At 40.9% G+C, this 18,216-nt stretch overlaps 1 protein-coding gene across 1 annotated transcript in view; it reads left to right on the forward strand.

Moving 5' to 3' along the window:
* Positions 1 to 16,554, forward strand: part of FAM149A (family with sequence similarity 149 member A) — a gene marked incomplete at its 5' end in the record, with an annotated part of 32,842 nt that extends 16,288 nt beyond the window's left edge. Inside the window, 13 exons of the mRNA XM_084266850.1 lie at positions 2,272 to 2,382; positions 3,922 to 4,054; positions 5,498 to 5,640; positions 7,767 to 7,892; positions 8,045 to 8,221; positions 10,012 to 10,202; positions 11,382 to 11,536; positions 12,061 to 12,164; positions 12,386 to 12,610; positions 12,983 to 13,103; positions 14,075 to 14,215; positions 14,588 to 14,666; positions 16,324 to 16,554. Coding sequence (XP_084122976.1) covers positions 2,272 to 2,382; positions 3,922 to 4,054; positions 5,498 to 5,640; positions 7,767 to 7,892; positions 8,045 to 8,221; positions 10,012 to 10,202; positions 11,382 to 11,536; positions 12,061 to 12,164; positions 12,386 to 12,610; positions 12,983 to 13,103; positions 14,075 to 14,215; positions 14,588 to 14,666; positions 16,324 to 16,397 — 1,780 coding nt within the window. The 3' untranslated portion in view covers positions 16,398 to 16,554. The remainder of the gene's footprint in view (positions 1 to 2,271; positions 2,383 to 3,921; positions 4,055 to 5,497; positions 5,641 to 7,766; positions 7,893 to 8,044; positions 8,222 to 10,011; positions 10,203 to 11,381; positions 11,537 to 12,060; positions 12,165 to 12,385; positions 12,611 to 12,982; positions 13,104 to 14,074; positions 14,216 to 14,587; positions 14,667 to 16,323) is intronic.
* Between the last annotated feature and the right edge of the window lie 1,662 nt (positions 16,555 to 18,216).

Below are 18,216 nucleotides of genomic sequence, written 5' to 3' on the forward strand. Positions count from 1 at the left end.
TAGGCTCTCGGCGGTGTGGTTCTGTGCCGTCATCGCTTCATGCCCGCAGCGGCGGGAGGTGGCTGCCGCAGCCCCTGGCGCGGGAGAGATGTGCCGTGCCTGCGTGGGGAGGGGGTTTCCCGTTCCCTGCAGTTTATCGCGATGGTTTCCTGGCTGATTTCCTGATGGCACGTGGTCCAGGGAACCGGGAAGAGCAGCATTACCGCATGCGGTGGGATGATGATTTTGCTCCATCTCACATCACGTATTATGCCATTAAATATCAGGGCTTTGTTTCACAGAAAATCTGCTAAATCTTATTGGTGGTATTGCTGGGGTTTTTTTCGTGTTTGTAGGTTCAGATTTCCTTCAAAGCCACAAAAAGCCCCTCACCTGGGGTTCTTAAAGAAGTCAGGAGAGCTGTGACCTTGCTTGCTTTGCCAGAACTTGGTCGAGTAAATGAAGCAGCTGGAAGGCAAGAGGAAGGGGGTTGGTACAGGCAAGTAACAGCTGTAGTAACCAGAGGGTAGCAGTAAATGGTTTCCTTCTTCCATGGTATTTTGTAGGGACCTGTGCTGGGCAGTTCAAGCTGGTTGTACAGGTAAAGGGGTGACCAGTGAAATGTAAAGGTTTGGTTGGTGATATTAAACTGTAGAAAAGTACCAAGGACAAGGGTCAGTTACAGGGGGGGAACCCCAAAACAAACCTGAGAGACCTTATAAGGCTTCCTGGGCAATAACATGGCAAATGAAATGTCACAGAAGGGTGTACATGAGCAGGAGGGACCAGCTTTCCATGTAGAGAATGTGCTGTGAGCTCGGTGTTACTGCTTGGAGAGACAGGTCTCAGTGTTCTGATAAAATGAAGCTTTCTTGGGACTGTACAGTACCATTTCTTGCAGGGCCTTTTGGTTCTGACAGTGGCCAAAAGCAGATGCCAAGGGAATTTAAACCAAGTGCATACAGATGCTTTGCCCTGCTGTTGTACTAACCTCCAAGAATTTGCAATTCAAGGTCTTAAGTTTAAACTTCTGGTAGGTTTTTCGTGGCTTGTTAGCCAAGGCATAGGAGTAGGATGTGTGATGTGGTCTGTTTGAATGTGAGTTAGATTTTGACATAGGTATCCCTGTAATCTCTGTAAAGGCAAGATAAATATGAGAAGGGGTAGGAAGAAGGCAAAGAAATCTTCACTGTTCTTGGCCAAAGAAATCAAGAAAATTCTTGAACTGTGAGCTGTTCCCTTATAGTTCATTCACAAATGTACTTTGATACAGTTATGCTACTAGTAACCTGAGGATTTTAGGGAATGAAAATAGGGACTTCATAGGGGACGTGATCTGTTGGTGTAAAAGTATTTCTGAGGATGTTTTGGCACATCTGTATATATTCTGAAGAGGTGGGTCTAACATAGTGGCAGAACTTAGTGTGATCATAGAAATGTATGATTATAAACAGTTTCTCTTTATTAAAAGAATACCCTTTAGTGGAGAAACTTTTTTTCTTATGACAAGTAAGAAAAGTGAAGGTATTCCTGTGCCTTATTGCATCTTAATATTAATCTGTGTGGTTTGTAAGACAGGTGTTTAAAGTTTGAGCATGAGTTGAGGTATCTGGAGAAACAAAAAAGACAAGTTCTAGCATTTCTCATGCTGGAAATGCGTAATACTAGAACGTTTGTGGCTTGGGTTTTAAGACAGTGTTAAGGAGTCTCTGGTATTGGAGAAATTTGGGCTTTGTGGCTTGTAAGTGTGCTGAGAGTATGCCTGTGTTTCCTGATGGACATTTATCTTGTTTCAAAGAGCCAAGTTGAGGCATCACAGTTTTAGTAAAGATCACTGTTTGCTTGGCACTGTATCTGTAGTCTCTTTTTGTGTGCAGCAAGACATTTGAGAAAATGAACTCTGTTAATGATTGAACAGGAACACATAGCTCAGTAACTACTGTATGGATAATAATTACTGGTCTGTGCCTTTGCTCTGTTCCTGCATTAGTGAGGTGCTGCTGGGTTTGTGGGCACTTTAGGCAAATTTTTAAGTGCATCATTGAAGGATGATGCCTGTGGAGTAAAAGAAGTCTCAAACCAAATGTATGCTTTGCTGGAAAATACTTGTTTAAATAAGGTAAATAAAAAATAGTAAAGCAATGTTGTTCGTTTGAAGCAAATGTTTGTGTTGATGGATAGGATTGGAAAATCCAGCAGTGGTTGTCATATTTCCCTCCCCCCCACCCCCACCAGTGGAGATGTGACTTACTGTATTTAATACTATGGAATTATGTGTTTCTGTGTTTATAGGAAGGGGCTGTCCAGAGGCTCCACAAATCAGTGTCTTTCTGGAAAAAGCGGAGAGTCTGTTCCAGCAGTTTTTAAGAGAAATGTACAGGAAGCCATCAACAACTATACTTGGTATGCATTCCCTTCAGAAAGAGTACTTAACAGATTATTGCCTTATAGATATTTCAGGATTGGTATTCATTTTCAGTAGTCTAGTCATTCTCACAGATGACTATTATTGTAGGATATAAATTGACTTAACCCATTTAAACATTTTAGAGGGGTTGAACTTTACTCCTGGTTTGTGTTAGGGATCTGCTTATTCTTAGAGCATAGTGAAGAGCACTGATAAAGTCTGGAAGGGAAGTCAGCCTTCAGGGCTAAATGCAAATAATTCACCTCAGGGTTGCAGGTCAGTTAACTTTAAAAGAAGTTTGATTTTAGTTGTTGCTGGTGGGGATTTGCCTGGCCTGCACATCTGACAGCCCTTGCTTTCACTGCATCCCAGGGTGGGTGGTAGTTGGTGGGGACTATCTAGAGCTGTCTGAGAGCAGGTGTCTGAGCTCAGTGTTTCAAGTGCCCCAGGTCTAACAGCATAAAAGACATTGGCACAGATAAGCATCTCAATGCTATTTAAAATGTTTGTAGAGATGTTTCTTGTGATAGCTTCTATTAGAGTTACAGAAGGCTTTAATGCATACGATGTGCCCATTAGCTGAACTGGAGAAAACAAAGTAATTGTTAGAGGTAAAAATGCTTGCTGTGCATATATATACACATATTCTAGAGAGCCTTTACAGTTGCAATGGCACCCATACATACAAAAGCAGGATGCTTTAGAGGGGTTGCCTTTAAGGTGGTAAATGGTAGGAATAGGATCATGCACTCATTGCACTCTACTTAAAAACATACACTTGCTACCTCTTTGATACAGATAGAGATTAGTTTAGTAGGCAAAAATTAGTTTGACATATCTGAGTGACTAATGTAGTGGTAGTGAGGAAGAGAGAGTCACTAATGAGCAGGTGGTTGAGGGGAAAAAATGAAGGTCAGATAACACAGAGGAGGCAACAGGAGGAGACAGGGACAAGACAGGAGGAGCTGCTGGTGCATAGCAAAGACAAAAAGAAGACACATACTAAAGATGAGCAGAAATGTGAGGCAGTTATTCAAGGTTCAAACTGACCTTGTGGCTATAACTCAGCAATCTGGACCAAAGGTGAAAGTTTACCTTTGGTGAATAGTGAATAGTTTACTTCAAGGAAGACTGCGAGCCTTCCTCCAGAGAACCCCCAAAGACCAGCCACCAGTGCCCCAGGGAGACTTATGATCATGAATCCTTGAAACTGCTTTGAATAACCCAACCTTTTCTTGGAATTCTTATGTATATGCATGACTGTGTAAGAGATATCCAACTGCTTGTTGACATGGTGTGCAGGCTAGGAGGGGTGTGCCCCCTTGCACCCAGTGCTGCAGTAAACATACCTGCCTTATAGCTGTCCATGAGTTGTGAAGTTAGTTTCTGTGAGTCATCTTCGCATCAACTCATGTCCTGAAAATCTTGCATTGACAGGAATATGTGTCACTGTCCATTTATGTGATCAGTGGTGTTATTTTGAAAATGTTTGTGCAGGAGAGCGTTGTGTTCTGAATTTTGATTTGTCTTCACAGTGAAACGCTTCCATCGCTTTCATCCAGTGGTTCTACCACACCCACAGAATTGAGTCATTCTTGGTCTGGAATAAAGAGCTATACTACTGGTTTGTCGACTGAAAGAAGCTCAGCTTACTCCTGGAGGGATGATGTATGTCACAGAAACTTTTACGGGGCACATAACCTAAATATTGTAGAGTAGATGAATCTTTACCAAAAATGGGTGTGCAGCATATGTCCTGTAGGAAAAGTTAACCACTTTCATTCCTTATAGTCTAATAATTATGTTAATTTAATGTTTAAAAAAAAAGGTTGTGTTGGCAAGTTGATGCAAACACATCAACTGTCTTTGAGGCAAACATATCAATTTTCTTTGTTGATGTCCAACAAAGAAAAATGGAATAAAAATGTGAAATGATGTGCTTGGGGGAAAACAAACATGCTTTACCACAGAAGGTAGGCTTAGCTCTCTGAATGCAAGAGTGACAAAAATAGGTGTTTCTCGAATACTGTGTAATACAGACACTGGCTACATTGAACTGTTCTCAGTGTTTTGAGTCATAAAGTATGTTCAAGAGGATGGATGTAGATGTCCCAGTCCGAGTAAATCTCGGTTCCATTCCGTAGCTGCTGCAGAGAGAGGTTAAGCCCTTTAGAGGGGCTGATGCCTGAGGCCCCCCTGGTGCAGCACTGAATAAATCCAAAAGCTTTGTGGTCACGGTCAAGAGCCATCCATGACTGGTAGCTGTAGTTCTGCTGTACCTTTTGCATTATTGCTAACCTTCAGGGTACTGATCCCTTCTGTCGCTTCCAGCCCTCCAGGGGAAAGCCAGACCCTGGATCATAGAATAACATGGGTGAGAGTTATTCCCCTGTTCCTTCTCAGTGTGCTCCCTTTTGTAGCCTGAAGTGGCTGTGGCACTCAGCTGGAAGTAGGCAGATACAATTTGGACCCTGAGTATTACCCGGTTTGATACCGGTCTGATACCCGTGGCCAAATACCGTTATGAATGGTGCCCCAGCTGAGGAACCTGAGGCCAAAGCTCGTTTCCTCATCACTGGATCAAGCCAGGCTCTTCCCTGCTACCTTCAGATGCCACTGCACTCCCCTGTTTCTGTTTGCACTGAGTTGTAGCTTCAGTGCTCAGGTGTGGAAGGCATTGCCATCGCTGAGGGCTGCTTCCTAGTCACCAGACACTTGGGTGGAAGGAGGTTGTCCCCTCTTTTCCCTCTTAACTGTTTCATTCATAAGGGAAAAGTGCTGCTCATAGGAGCAGGGAGGTTTTGTGCTGTGGGTCCCAGGGGTGCAGCGTGCATGGTTAATTCCAGACACTGTGTAGCTGATGTTTTATGTTGGCTAATCCTAGGCAGTTACTTGCTTTCTGCTAAATCACCTTGCTGAGGCCAGCTACATGGGTTTTATTCTTGCACTGCAGCATATAAATTGTGTGTCCAGAGTAGGTGGTCTGAAGCTCTCCATTCAGAAATGCTCAGCCAAATGTGTGCAAGTTATCCTGTTCTTTAAATACTGTGGGGTTTAATAAAAATGTTATATGTGTGTTTGCTAATAACTATTATTTCCTGTAATATATAGGAATTCGATAAAGCCAACACGCAGAGAGTACAGCAGTTGTTGTGGGAGATAGATGAAATGCTGTTTGAAGGAAAAGTGACCTCCCAAACTCAGAGCCTGCAGGCAGAATGTGCAGACTGGGTTGAACTATTTCCTCATCTAAGGTAAGGAAGTTTCTTGCTGGTACTAGTTTCAACCAGCTACTACTCTTAATTTGATTTTTTTTCAGGTAGTCTCCTGTGAATTGCTCTTGGTGTATGGCATCAGTAGCACTTGCATTCACATCTGGATGTCTGAGGCTGAGCTGTGCTGTGGCTAAATATGGGAGCTGGTACACAAGCTGCTTATTTTGCTTAACACAATGATAGCAGAAAAAAACATTAGCAGAAACATAATAAAAATAATGCATCACTTTACTAATATTGCTTTCTAAATAAAGAACACATATTGTGAAGACAAATTTTTTTTGTATGTGAACACATACTGTGAAATTCCAAGAAATTCAGTGTTCTGTTATTGATTCTTCCAAAAAAAAAAAAGAAAAATAAAGGCTACTGCATGCTTCATGTATACTGCACAGCCATAGTGCCTTCACTGGCAATGTAAAACACCATATGATGTTACCTGGGCACTAACTAGTTTGACAGATATGAGAATGCATGCGTGGTTACTAGGAATTGTGTTGTATAGATGTGCAAAATGTCCAGGCAGCCTGAAAATGCTTCTTGTAGCACAGGGGGCAGAAGCCAGTGTTGCACTGCCTTGTTCTGTCCTGCCTTTGCAAATGATGGTATGTCCTTCTTAGTGAGATGCACTGACTCTAAGCTATTCTTAACATAGATCTACTATCTTTTAGTCAGTAGTTTAATGTTGATACCATTAAAAGGAACGCCGTCAGTAATTGTGGTATGCTTTCAGTGCTTTCAGATAATCTGCAGGTGCTTCTTACTAGTAAACACAGACTAAAATCAACTAACAAAGCTTGTCATGCTTTGTCAGGAGCAAGAGAGAATTGTTAAACACATCTGAGGCAATTTTCCACTAGCACTAAGCCTTGCTTTGTCTTTTTTAGATACGGGAAAAAAACAGTAAAATGTATAAAATGGGGATGAGGTTTTGTGCTCTATAGTGCATTAAAAACTTTGAGCAATTTCACCATGTTTTCAAAGTGTTTTCATGAGGTGGAATTTTAAATGATTTCCCTCTACTTCCGATTTTCTGATTCAAATCTAATGCTGGCAATACCAACTGAGTCCAAGAGGTTGAAAACAAACTGAAGAAGTCTGGGAGCTCTGTGTCATTTGATACTAAAGGATATGGTTTAAAAGGGAAAAAAAAAAGTTGTTAAGCATTAAAACTCAGTTTGTGTTGACTAGTTACTCAAAAGAATAGCTGCTGGGATGCCAGATTGATTTCTGGGAGCTGTGCTTAAAGAGCTGTCTGTCTTTTTTTTTTTCAATTTGTAAAACATCTATGTTGATGTATGAATCACATGGGAATAAACCTATTTGAGAACCGTGAGCAAGGAGAGAGAGATCAGATGTATTTAAAGAGAAAGCTTGTTGTTCTTGGCTTGTAAAACAAAAAGAAGGCTGTTGCCCAGAGCTTCGTGTGGCGTACAGTGCAGGTTTGTTCAGGCGAGTGGGAACGTTGCTGCTCGCACTACAGCTGCGACTGGCAAGTTCTTTCAAGATCCCTTGGGAACTCCAGTGAAACACAGTTTGGTAAAGCAGTGGTTATTATTTAACTCTGCTGTATTCAGAAGAGTCATTTTATGTACCTTTAAGTAGAGTTGCTTTTACCTTTTCTCTCTGCCTCTGTCTGCTATAATTGTTGGAGTTTGTGTTTTCTGAACATTAATACGAGTCTACACAACTACCAGTGTAAGTGTTTTGGATTAGGACTTGTGCTTGAGTTGATGGATACTGGAGTAGGCTGAGTGAAGTCGTAGCAGATGGTGTTTGTCTTCTGCATCCATTTTAAAAACACTTCTTAGGGAATTTTAATAAGAAGGGAAGTCTGTTCATCTGTCTTTAGAACAATCTAAAAAGTTCGATGGTTTGCTCTTAAAAGTCATATTAGAATCTCATCCTTTGTAAGTCAGCTTAACTTTAATGCCTTAATTACTAAGCAATGTTAATGTTTCTCACAAGGCCTCTGGCCCCTCCATAAACTGCTTTCCAAAGCAAGGGTAAGGTGTGCTTTCGTGTTGCCTGCTATGCATGTGTTCTCTGTATTTGTACACAGAGTGGATTTCTACCTAAGATACCTCTCGCTCTTTCTTATTCAGAGTTCTAGGAAAGCAGCTCCTGTTGCCACAGGATGATGGCTTTCAGCATTTCCAGAGCAGAAGCTGCACCTCTGTGGATACTAAGTGTTTACCTGGCCTCCGTGAATGCACTAGTAATATGAAAGAGTATGTTAATTTAAGTTTTCTTTTTTGTCTTGCCTCTTCAGAAATGCATACAAATATTACTCATTATAGTACTGAAACCATGCAGTATAATTAAATGCTCACTTTCTTCTTTCTTTGAAGTTTTAATTCTCACTTCCTTGATGTTTTTTTAGGCTCTGCATTTCAGGCTCTAAACTGATCCCAACAGCATCTCCAATACATAAATCAGTCGATTCAAGTTCCTCTCAGGTTTCTGCCTCTGACTCATCCATGTATTCATTCTTGGAAGAAGAAATCTATGATGTGGATGGAAAAATAGAAGAATATCTTGCCTTTGACAATAAAGAACTGTAATTAACCACTTTATTTATTTATTTATAAGGAAATAATGGGAAAATTGTCAGTGAGCCCAGTCAGGGTTCCTAAGTTGTGTTTCTCTTCTGGAAAAAACAGTTCCTTCTGTCCATGCATTGAGTAGCGCAGTGGTCAGAGTGCTCACTGGGCATGTTGTCTTTCTGGTGGTTCAAAGCTCACATCTCCCATATCAGAGGAACGTGTGTTCACCAGTAGTTGTCTTGAGGTGTTTTGTGCATGGAGATTTGATAGAATGAATACTTAAAGAAGGAATCCCTGTCTCCTAGGTGAGTGTCTTGACCACCCCGTTGTTTAGGGTCATTATTCTGTACATGCTCACATCGTCTGCCCTAATGAATCTTGCATTATTGTTGTGCAGTGTGTAACAGCTTTGTGAGGAGAGGTGCAGGATACAACCTGCATTTAGATGCTGTAGCGAGTGACAGGAGCAATGCAGTTGTCTCCTGGGCAGTGCAACCTAGGTTTCTCATGGCCCAGTTGGATTTTCCGTCAGCAAGGCTGGGGTAGGTAGAATAAAGACCATAACAGGCTCTGTTCTAAAAGGTGTCTGTGAGGAGGAAAGTTCAGTAGGACTGGTAAGGCACAGAGCCCTTTGTGGGCTAAAGCTTGATTCATTTACAGGAAACAGACATTATTGCTCTGAAAAAATGAGAAACCAGACTGAGAGTTGTGTAGAGCCTTTCAGTCCTGTTTTTGAAAGAGAGGACCTGGGTGCCTACCCTTTCAGAAAGGATTTACAAATAAGAATGTTTTCAGGAGTGAAGCATTGCTTTGTTTTGCTAAGTGAGCAAACTTGATTTGGGAAAGGGACTGGACTGAAGGTGCTCTCCCTTTTGCCTCCTTGAAAGTGTTGTTTCTCGTTTCCTTCTCAGGATTTGATTCTGAAATATCTTGTTCTCTGTAACTAAAACATTAGGAGTTTAAAAACCTGGTACAAAAATAGCTTGATCACTTTGTGAGCTGGACCATTCAGTCAGGTCTCAGTTATAGTTAAGGTTTTCAGTCAGTTTCAGAAAGAAGTAAAAGAAGTGACTGACTGAGGAGAAGAACATGAGATAGAAACCTCTATGGATTTGCAATCGTCCTTGAAATCTGAAAAAAACCCTAAACCTGCATTTCCTTAGAAGGAAATATGGCATGAAACCAAAAAAAGTTAAAAGTTTCTTCCAAAAATGTGTATTAAAAGACCAAGTTAGGTACTATTGTAAGATTTCCCTAAGGTAGGAAGTGAGGGAGGTGGAAATTAAATAAATAAATACCTGTCTGTAGAGTCATGGAAGGGAAGAAGGTGAGCATCAGGCAGTGGGCTCTAATGTTCTTGTCAGGCTGTGGAAATCCTTCAAAGCTGTTTGTCTGTGATCAGTGGTGAAGTGCTGCAGATGTGTGCAGGTTCTAGGGCGTGATATAAAAGAAACGTGCTATGCAATAGTCCTCCCTAATGCAGCAGACAAAAAAGCATCAGGTTGAGTCTTAAATGACTAAATGCCATCTACAAAGCTGTTCCTTCTACAGCTGCAGATCTTGCTGTTGTAATGCCCTGAATGGATGTTTTAGTTTTTTACTTGCAAGCAAAAGAAACTATTATGTCTGTTTGATAGGTTCTGTTCCCATAGGCACTCGGTGTGTTTGAATTTGAATTTCCTTGTGATCTACATCTGACTTGCTTTTCTTCTGTATGTATGTTTCTATTCATTTGGTGCATTAGAAGGGGGGGAAAAAACCCCAAACCTCATGTAAATTAATTTAAATTTGTTTCCTTTATTAGTGGTGATGACAGTTGGGAGCAAAAGAAGATGCATCTTGCTGAGAAGAGGAGTAAGCGCGGTCTTCCCCCTGTCTCTCCCAATGACTGTATCAAAGATGCTGTGGCTTCTGAAGTATTTGATCGTATCTGGAGCAATGTAGTTGGAATATTGGAGGAACTGATTAAAAAAAATTGGGAAACTAGTACCACAGGTATTTGGTATGAGGTATTTGTTGAATTTAACTCAGGAAAGTGATTTTCTTCTCCCCCCCCTTCCTGCCTCCCCCCTTTAAATCTTGGGAAATCACATGTTTTAGGACAGCCACATTGGTAGGATAGCATTGCAAGATATATTATGCCTTGCCACACACATGCACACATCCCTGCTGCACCTGAAACACAAACTTTCCTACTGTTTTTCTGAGGGTGTTGTACAGGGGTACATAAAAAAAAAACAACAAAAAAAAAGGAAGAATGAAGGAAAAAAGGACAATTCCCAACAAAAGCTGAAAGAGCTTCATTGTAAGAGTGCATATAAAAACAATAAATCACTGGCTGGGGATGTAAACTGATGGTGTTGGCAGGGGATCACTAATGATGTGATCTGAATCTGGAGCCTAGGAATCATGACTCGTGGTCCTCATTGTTTGAGCCTTATTACTAAAAAGTCTCTAGGTAGGCAGATTGTTAAAGCAAGTAGGCAGCCTTGCTGGCAGTGCCCGAGTTCATGACTTTAATATAGGATGTAGAAATGGGGGTGCTTGCAGTTTGGTTTGATTTTATGATTTTGTATTCTAACAGACTGTAGTGAAGAAGAGGAAAAGCTAGGAAAATTACCTGGAAGTGAAAATCTATCTAGTGTGCATGTGTTGTCTTTGGAGACTGAGGGAAATTACAGTTGTTCTTCTAATGTATTCTACAAGGACAGCAACATAAGAGCACTAGGAATGCAAAAGAATGTGGGTTTATAATAGAAGTAAGATGGTGGTTATATACCCAAAACGAAACAGTGTGTAGTAGCTGCTGTCAGATGATAGGATCTATAGGCTGTTTTTCCTGTTCATGTAATTTTTTCTGGTTTTTTTCTTTCTATTTTTTTTTTAATATCTTTGGAAAATTTTGGATAACATTCCCAATGCCTTAGCAGTATTTTCTTAATCCATCCAACTCTTATGTGTACAGACCAACTCATTTGTCAGTGTCAGAGAAAGAAAATAGCAAATGCTTTCAGAAAAACATAATTTATGGTATGTTTTTAAAAGCCTTAAAATTATACCAAAGACTTTATTTACTGTGCAGTGTAATATTGTTTGAAACTCAACAAGCACTGGTTGGTAAGTGTTCAAGAAGCAAGTTATGTTCTGTGCTTTGTTCTTGTTGTTTTTGTACAGAGGGTGACAAACAGGTGGAAACACTGAACACTGTTACACGAAAACCACCACAGTTGCCAGTCCTTCGTATTCCAGCAGATGCTGGGAGTGTTCCTCTTTCCAGAGGCTCTGAAGCACGCAGTGTAGCCTTTGGGTCTCATTTTGCTTCCTCCCAGGTAAAAGTACCATCCAACAGTGTTCTGTTTCCTACTAACTTTGGACAGAGCTAGAAAAGGCAGCTTCATTTTGCTCTATTTGCTCTTTTCCACGCTCCCTAGGTAGCGAGCTAAGAAACAGAGGAGATGCCACAGTAGGTTCACCGTTCCTTGCTGGCACACTTGGTTTTGTAGTGGTCCCAGTAGAAAAATGCTTAGATAAGGAATGCTCAGGATCTGTGCCTCTGGGCTGTGGTGTGCTGAGGAAAATTGGAAAATTCAGAGAATTGAACTCTGACTTCAACTGAAACTTACATTGAAATTGAGCTGCTAATTTAGTAACAAAATTGCCCAAGTTTGGTTTGTAACAATTTGTCTAAAATAAGCAAAGCAACATATTTGCCCCATCTACTATTGGGAATTCTACTGAACCATCTTAACAGAAATGTTTCTGAGAAACTAGTAAAACATCTCCTAACTAGGGGCTTTTTGAGGTGTTCCTTCAAACACAGTAAAGGTTAATGCATGTCTGTTGCTTTTATTAGGTTCACCGTTTGTCTAGCAACTTCCATAGTGACTTGGATGGTGTGATGACAATTCAAGCAAAACCACTCCAACAGAGGCATGTTGCCACAGTAGAAAAACCACAGTAGGTGTTGGTATCGACATTTTCAAAATGAGCCATAATTCATGTTATATGAAAGACTTTTTGCAATTATATAAAGGCAATAAGAAGGCAGTCATCTCCTTTTGGTCTGTCACTGATGTGACAGTGATTTTTAGAGATTGTAGTGATACATCCTTCTACTTTTTGCTTTTTTCCTTTACCCTCCCTCATTCCCTATCTCATTCTCCTTCCTCTTTCCCTAGGAATGAACATGAAGATAAACAGCACAGCATTGGCTCCACTGCTCCAAATTCCATGCACGTGAAATTGGGGAGAATTGCTGATAACAGCATTCTCTCATCATCTCGGGTACTGCTGACATCTAGGAAGCCACCAAGCCATTGTAGGTTACCTTCTCTCACTACTGAACAACTCTCCTCAAAAGCTCCCAATATGTACAGTGCTGAAATCTGTCGGGGGACTAAATTGTGAGTTTGGTTCATTTTTATTCTTTGCTTTCCTTAGAACTTCACTGATGTTTCAACAGTGAACGATGTTGCAGAACACTTGGGAACTAACCTGAGATTTGCCACTGATTCTAGAATTCAGAGAGGAAAAGAAAGCAAGCAGAACCATGGTTTTGGGGGGAGAGGTGTGTGTTGGGTTGTTTCTCTGTTGTTGCTGTATTAGGTGCTATTATTAGGTAGTATTAGGTATTATTAGGTATTAAGTCAGCTCTCTGTAGCTGAGCTCCATAAAGAACTGTACTGATTAATAATTTCATATTACTTCAGTGAATATATTTCAGTAATGTCTTTAATATGATTTTTCCTAAAAGAGGAACCCTTAAAATTCTGTAGGGGTGCCAGCTGGGATCGTTTATCTTCTGCTCGTCCACCTACAACCCGGAACAAGTTACCACCGATAAACTCAGAGGCTGCTGAACAGTATCTTTCAGTACCTCGATTGCAACAAAGCTCTGTGAGTTGTGGTAGTTTTTATATTGGTGACCAACTTAAAGCTGTTTGGAAATAAATTGCTCTGTGTCACTGACTGCAGTGAGTCTTGGTTTGTATTTAATACCTGGTCCTAACATGCTAATATGCATTACATTGGGGTACCATTAGAATGCAAGAGAAGCCAGTTCAAAACCTCAGGTCATAAACAGACCACGCTGACAAGACTTTCTTATGAAAACAGAAAAAAAAATCTGTTTTATAGAAAGAAAAAGAAAAAGAGGAAAACCTATCAGTGAACTAGATAACCTTACATGCACCTGGGCTTAGATAGCTCTTTCCAGTGTTTTATTCGCTAATGTTAGGTTGTAAGAAGAAAACTGTGCTGCCTGAATAGAAAAGGATACTGAAAAATAGATAAATCCTATTGATATTAGGCACTGGAATGCACTGCCCAGGGAGGTGGTGGAGTCACCGGCCCTGGGGGTGTTCAAGGAAAGACTGGATGTTGTATTGAGGGACATGGTTTAGTGGGAGCTAGTAGTAATAGGTGAATGGTTGGACTGGATGATCTTTTAGGTCTTTTCCAACCTTGATAATTCTGTGATTCTGTGAAACACAAACAGAATACAAAGGAAGTCTGGTACTATTTTTGAAGTATGGGGAAGTAATAAATCACAGCAATGAAAGTCAATTGACTTGGGGTAATAGTTTTTAATTGAAACACATGCAAAGTCAATTATTATTTACATTATTATTACTGGTGGTGGTGTGTTAGCCTTTGGGGATTATAAACTAATAATAAGAAACTGTTTCACATCCCTTTGAAAAATGAATGCCCTTAAGTTACCTTAAATAAGTGCTTTTGGTTAGTGAAAACATACTTTTCTTTTGTGTTGTGTTCTTTTTTTGTTGTTTTGGGGTTTTTTTTTGGTGTGGCAGTGGAAAAATTATTATTTTTAACCAATTCATTAATGCTCTTGTTAATTCTGTCAGCGTCGAGGACGATATGCTCGTAGCAGAGTGTCAAGTGCAGTGCCTGGCAGTACCGAGCAACGGCCACTCAGGGAAAGAACTGTTGTTATTGATCAATTTTCAAGGCCCAACACAACTCACACGTTCAGGGCATGTTACAATGTAAGTATAGACACATTCAAAAGTAAAGAAGTTTCTGTTTGTGCCCACTGTTAGTCTACAGGAAGTCTCATTTACTGGGTCTCTCCTGATTTCTGGTGTACAGGGATTCCTAGAGAGGAGGTTTTGAGAGGGTGAGTGACCTTGAAAAGTTGGACTACCATATGAAGAAGAGGTTTGGGTTTTTTTCCATGTCTAGTGCATCAAACAGTTCCTTTGAGGGTGTCAATGTGCTAGAAGTTTGCAGTTTTAGTACTGCTTGGAGCTTTGCAGCTTGGTCTCACTCTACTGGACTAGATCATAAAAGCTGTAATCAAACTGTTTCAATATATAAGCATACCATACTAGCTAATAATACGTCTTTCCTTTTTACAGATAGGCACGCTTCAGAAGAGATCACTGACTCCCATGGATTTTGCTAACCATAGAGGGACAAGTCAAGGATTTTTACTAGGTAGGCAGAGTAAGAATCACGTGGAAGGCAAAAAGCCAACAAAGCCTACTTACCCATAGTACAGTCAAGAAGTACTCAGGGAAGAGCTGTAGAATCATAGAACTGTTTGGGTGGAAGGGGCCGTAAACATTATCTAGGTCCAACCTGCCTGCCATAAGCAGGGACAGCCTCCAATAGGTTGCCCAAAGCCCCATCCAACCTGGCTTTAAACACTGCCAGAGAGGGGTGGTGCCACAGCTTCTCTGGGCACCCTGTTCCAGTGTCTCACCACCCTCATAATGAAGAATTTCATCTTAATATCTAATCTAAATCTACCCCCATTCAGCTTAAGAATTACTTGTTGTTACTCCTTGTCTAAGCAGCCCCTCTCCAACTTTTTCATAGGCCCCGGTTAGGTACAGGAAGGCTTCAGTGAGGTCTCCCTGGAGCCTTCTCTTTCCCAGGCTGAACAAGTGCAGCTCTCAGCCTGTCTTCATAGGAGAGGTGCTCTCTGATCATGGCCATCCTCTGGACTCGCTTCAACAGCTCACTATCTTTCTTGTATTGAGGACCCCAGAGCTGGATGCGCTACTGCAGGTGGGGTCTCAGCAGAGCAGAGGGGCAGAACTGCCTCCCTCAACCTCCTGGTCACACTGCTTTTGATGCAGCCCAGGGCATGGTTGACTGATGGTCTATGTTGAGCTTCTTGTCCACCAAGACCTACAAGTGCTTCTTCTCAGGGCTGTTCTCAATCCATTTGCTGCTCAGCCTGTAGCTGTGCTTGGGATTGCCCGGACCCCCATGCAGGACCTTGCACTTGGTCTTGTTGAATTTCATGCGTTTTGCATGGGCCCAGCTATCCAGCCTGTCAGGTCCCTCTGGATGACATCCCTTCCTTCCAGTGTGTTGACCTCACCACACAGCTTGGTGTTGTCAGCAAGCTTATTCCATCTCAGCATAAAATAGATGTTCTTGACAGGATCATTTGGTTTTGAAGTTTCTTCTCGCTTGGTCTGAGATAGCTTTAACTCTGCTAGGCATCTTGTAAAGCTTCTCTTCTCATTGTTGTGATGTGGAAGGAAAAGGATTCCACTTCCTCTTAATTTTTTTTTTTTTGCTGTTGTATGATTTCAGCATATTTAAAATTACAGCACGATCATGTGGTACACAGGCTAGATGTTTTGTAGCTGCTAGAGCAGCAGCACAAATAGATGTTTGTGAACTGTTTTGTGGCATGAATTTTACTTTAGCCTCTAGATAAATTCCCCAATTAGTAACATTTTTATGTGTGACAAACTAAAACTGAAAAAGTGCATTTTTAACATAAGCATAAGGCTTTCATAAATAATTTTAAAAAGATCAGTATTTATTTTCAACTAAGTCTACCATGTATAACAATGAAAAAGAGAGCAGCCCTACATGGCTTACATAATTCTGTTGGTATAGTAAAGCTGACCTGTTAGTTCCTGAAGGATTTGAGTGCTTGTATGTAACCTTTGTTTGGAAGTTCCTTGAGTTTAAATAATTATACAAATTGCGTAATTATGTAAAAGGTGATGTAAGAAACAGGGTTGATTAACAACCATTGATCTGAGCAGGCTGGTTAAAGGAACAAATAATTGTGGGAGTGTCTCTCAGATTCTACCACAATAAACAAACAATGTTTGATCTTTTCTAGGCTCACAGCATTACTACAGATCCTTTCAGAGAAATCCTCCAACCTCAAGGAAGAGATTTCAGATTGTTTCTTAACTCAGCGTAGGAAGAAACAGAGCCTCCCTGCGCTGAATGGAAGACTGGAACAGTAAATTTGCCAGCTAGCATCTTGTGTAACAAAGGACACGTGCAGTATGCTGATAGCTGCTGAACCTTAAAATCCTCAGGTTTCCTGCATTGCCTTCTTTTAAAGTTGTTGGACCAGAGGTTGGATTCAAAACTAGAGTAAAATGAAATAAACGGCTGAGGTGTTTCCTCTGTTTGTAGAGTTGAGGTGGTGTTGCTGCGTCTCTCAGGCATAGCTCCTTTTTTGGCCTTTCCTTAGGGACTTGAGATTCTACCTATAGAAGCAAATAAGTTCTGTCGAGGCCATGAAGTCCTGTTCCCACATTTTTGTGCTTCCTCAGTGTTAAAGATGTTCTGTTATGTCCAAAGAACAGTCATATGTTAAAAATCTATACTTTTTAAACACTGATTTGTGGTATCTCCTCTTTTTACCTTTAACACTTCCCCATTTTCCAGTCTGTCTGCTTATGGCAGTTGCTCTCCTGTAAATATTGTCTGTCCCTACTTTTTCTTCTCCCTGTAATTCTCTCAAGATGGAATACATTCATTGCTTCTGCTTACCCTGTTCTAATCATCAGTAACTGGGAATCATTGGGATAAGCTTTGTTTACAGCAAGTCATGTTTTCCCTGCCAGGCCAAACATGCTTATTGAACCTGGATGCTGACAAGTTGGTAAGACCATTCCTGCTTCTTGAGTTTTCTTACAAAAGATTGCCTTTTATTGTACAAAAGAATTCTATTTTGAGCCCTCAGAGTTTTAACATGAGAAGATGTACTTTAACTGGTAAAAGCATTATTTTGTATCTCTCTGCGTAGACTCAAATGGGAAGATCAAAGAAGAGATTGGGATTGCATCCTTCCCAGAGATCACATTCCTGGCTATTAGTACTGTGTGTACAGTCTGGGATTCCTCTTTCCACCAGAGAGCCACCAGTTTAAATAGATGTGATGGAAGAGCTGTTGAAGGGGAAAGGGAGGAGGAGAAAAAAATAGTAAATTGCCTAAATTGCACTGTTAAGAATAGAATCTGTTTCTTCTACTTGGGAATTAATACCAGTCCTCCTCACTTCTTTTTATGAGTGTTCAAGGATTGGTAATCCAAGGCAAAGCATTTGTAATGTATGTTTTATATCTGTCCTGTTAAGGAGATTTCTGATTTTTGTAAATGGTCACAATGCACTTCATTCTTTTGAGTAAATGAAAGCATTTTAAAATTACTTTCTTGGCTTAGCATTTGTCTTCTTTGGCTACACTAAGTTTAGTCACCAGTGATATTACAGCATAGTGGTAACTAGTGAGCGATCTCACAGTCTTTACCTTGACCTATGAATTTTTTCACCCTGTATACTCCCTGCCCTGTTGAGGAAGGGGAGTGAATGAGCAAATGGGTGGGTGGCTGCTGGCCAAGGCTAATCCACCACAGCTTCTAAGGGGCTGCACAGCTATGACCGTGTTACTATGCAGGCACATCAAATATGGACAGTGAATTTCCTAGAGCAAATGTTGGACACCAGATCTTCCATGTTGCAGGTGGGCAGACTGGCAGTGTTGTGTGTTTCTGTGGCCCACAATCATAAGTTCTTCCAGATATTAAACTGCCCTTTCTATTCATGCTCTGTGACCTCTGGCTTACTGTAATGTGTAGCATGCTGCTAAATACTTACTTAAAGAGTTTAGCAAGGAGGAGGCCGTGTAAGATCTAGGCAGAGCAATGGGCAGAATCTCCACCCTAGGGCGGATTGTGGCCATCCAATTTGGGAGTATGCTTTTGCCTTGACACACGGATGA

This window comes from Gallinula chloropus (assembly GCF_964237585.1).
Source record: "Gallinula chloropus genome assembly, chromosome: 7".
NCBI classification, from domain to species: domain Eukaryota; kingdom Metazoa; phylum Chordata; class Aves; order Gruiformes; family Rallidae; genus Gallinula; species Gallinula chloropus.